At 39.0% G+C, this 1,896-nt stretch overlaps 1 protein-coding gene across 1 annotated transcript; it reads left to right on the top strand.

Annotated features, from left to right (window-relative positions):
* Positions 1–514: 514 nt before the first annotated feature.
* On the top strand, positions 515–1,657 carry LOC113693962 (cysteine-rich repeat secretory protein 55-like). The gene has a single exon (XM_027212770.2). It carries the CDS (start codon positions 688–690, stop codon positions 1,444–1,446), a length of 759 nt encoding a protein of 252 aa, XP_027068571.1. The 5' UTR covers positions 515–687; the 3' UTR covers positions 1,447–1,657.
* Positions 1,658–1,896: the final 239 nt, after the last annotated feature.

Genomic DNA, 1,896 nt, shown 5'->3' on the forward strand with positions numbered 1-1,896 from the left:
GAATGAAATTACACAACCTTCTCCTTGGACTTGCTGCAGCATAACACTGGTTGCAGACTTTCTTGACTTGCTGGTTGTTTTTTTTTTTGGGATATAAATCTAGTCTTTTTTTTTTTTTTTTTTGGAATAGGAATTCCAGAAGATTGAATAACTACTTTGATTAGCAACTAGCATCATGCCACTTGAACGAAAACCATGGTTGTGTAGGATTTGGCTTTGGGGTTTTTTTGCTTGTCTTGTTAATTCTACTACTTGGTTTGCTATCGTCCCTAGTATTTGATATTGGTTTGCCATCGTCCCTAGTATTTGATTTGTATGATTATTATTATGCTGCTTTGGGATGGCCAGAAGCGTGTGGACCTGGCAGAAGCACGGCAGCCCCCCACTACCCTCCTCCACTACCCTGTGGACCTGGCAGAAGCGCGCAGCAGCCCCTCTCTTTTGCTGTGGACCTCTCTTTTGCTGGCAGCCCCCCTCTTTTCCTGGATAATGCTAGTTGTTTCCTTTAGTTTAGATAGGATTTCCAAAGGATTGAATAGTTTACTTTGACCTCGAAAAATCTGCAACCAGTGTCATGTTCCAGCTAATAGATCTAGCAATAGAGACGCGCACATTATTTTCTCCTATAAATTGGATAGCATTTAGGAAGCAAATGCAACTGCAAATTGCGATAACTAAGATCAGTACATGATGGCTTTGTTTCGCCTTGTTCTCTTGCTATTCCTCAGCAGCTGCACTGCAGTACTTGCAGATGTTCTCATTGATAGTGGGGTTGTTAGCGTTTATAGTTGCAGTGAAAATTCAACAATAGCAACCCCTCAAATGTCAGCCAACATCGATAGCTTGGTGGCACAACTAACATCAAGCACTTCTCAGAATCGTTTCAGTGTTGCCACTTATGGCAAAGGTACAGACCAAGTCTACGGCTTGGGACAATGCAGAAGAGACGTGAATATTAAAGATTGCGCGAGATGCCTTCGTAATGCAACACTATCCATTCGCACATTTTGTGCAAACCGGGCTGATGTCTGGATGTGGTATAATGATACCTGCACTCTAAGGTTTCACGACAGCAAATTCTTTGGAACAGTTGATCCATCTAGCTTTACCAACTACTACCTAGGTGATCATCCGCAACATCCCTCTGCTTTCAAGAAACAGCTAGATGCTCTTATAAGTAAGGTCAGTTCGGAGGCTATTGTGCCTGCAAATGAAGCGGTTGGCAAGGGAAGCAGTTTCAGTGTCGCATCTAATGCTACTATTTATGCCTTGGCCCAGTGCACCAGGGATTTATCCCAGCATTCTTGCAATGAGTGCCTGAACATAGTCACTGGCAACTTACTCAAATTCTGCAACAACGAGAAAACTGTAGGATGTCGAGTTGCATCTACCGCCTGCTATTTTCATTATGAAACATATCAGTTTTACTATCCTCTTGATTCGTGAGAGCCCTTGTCAGTGTAACAAGAAATAAAATTCCTCCAGAGTTCACTAAACCTTGAACTAAAAGGTGATGCCAAAGAGGAGTCAAATCAAGAAATTGTATTCTGTACCTTGTTAATCATTTCTCTCTGTATCTCTTACATTTGATTTACTACGTGTAATTTACATGTCTGCAAATAAATGGAGAGATTACATTAAGGTAAACACTAATAAAGTACATAAGAGTTTACATTCAAAGAAACAAATTTTTTTTTTTAAAATTAATCTTTTATACACTGACATTGTATACACTATTATTATTGGATGCATGATAAGTCATATGAATTTAAATTTAAAATTCAAATTTTACTCATAAATCATGTATCCAACCATAATCGTGTATACACTATCAGCATATATAAGATTTACTCTTTTTTTTATTCTTTTGGGAGAATTTGAAAGTTACAAATTTCG

Source organism: Coffea arabica, chromosome 6c, assembly GCF_036785885.1.
Source record: "Coffea arabica cultivar ET-39 chromosome 6c, Coffea Arabica ET-39 HiFi, whole genome shotgun sequence".
NCBI lineage: Eukaryota > Viridiplantae > Streptophyta > Magnoliopsida > Gentianales > Rubiaceae > Coffea > Coffea arabica.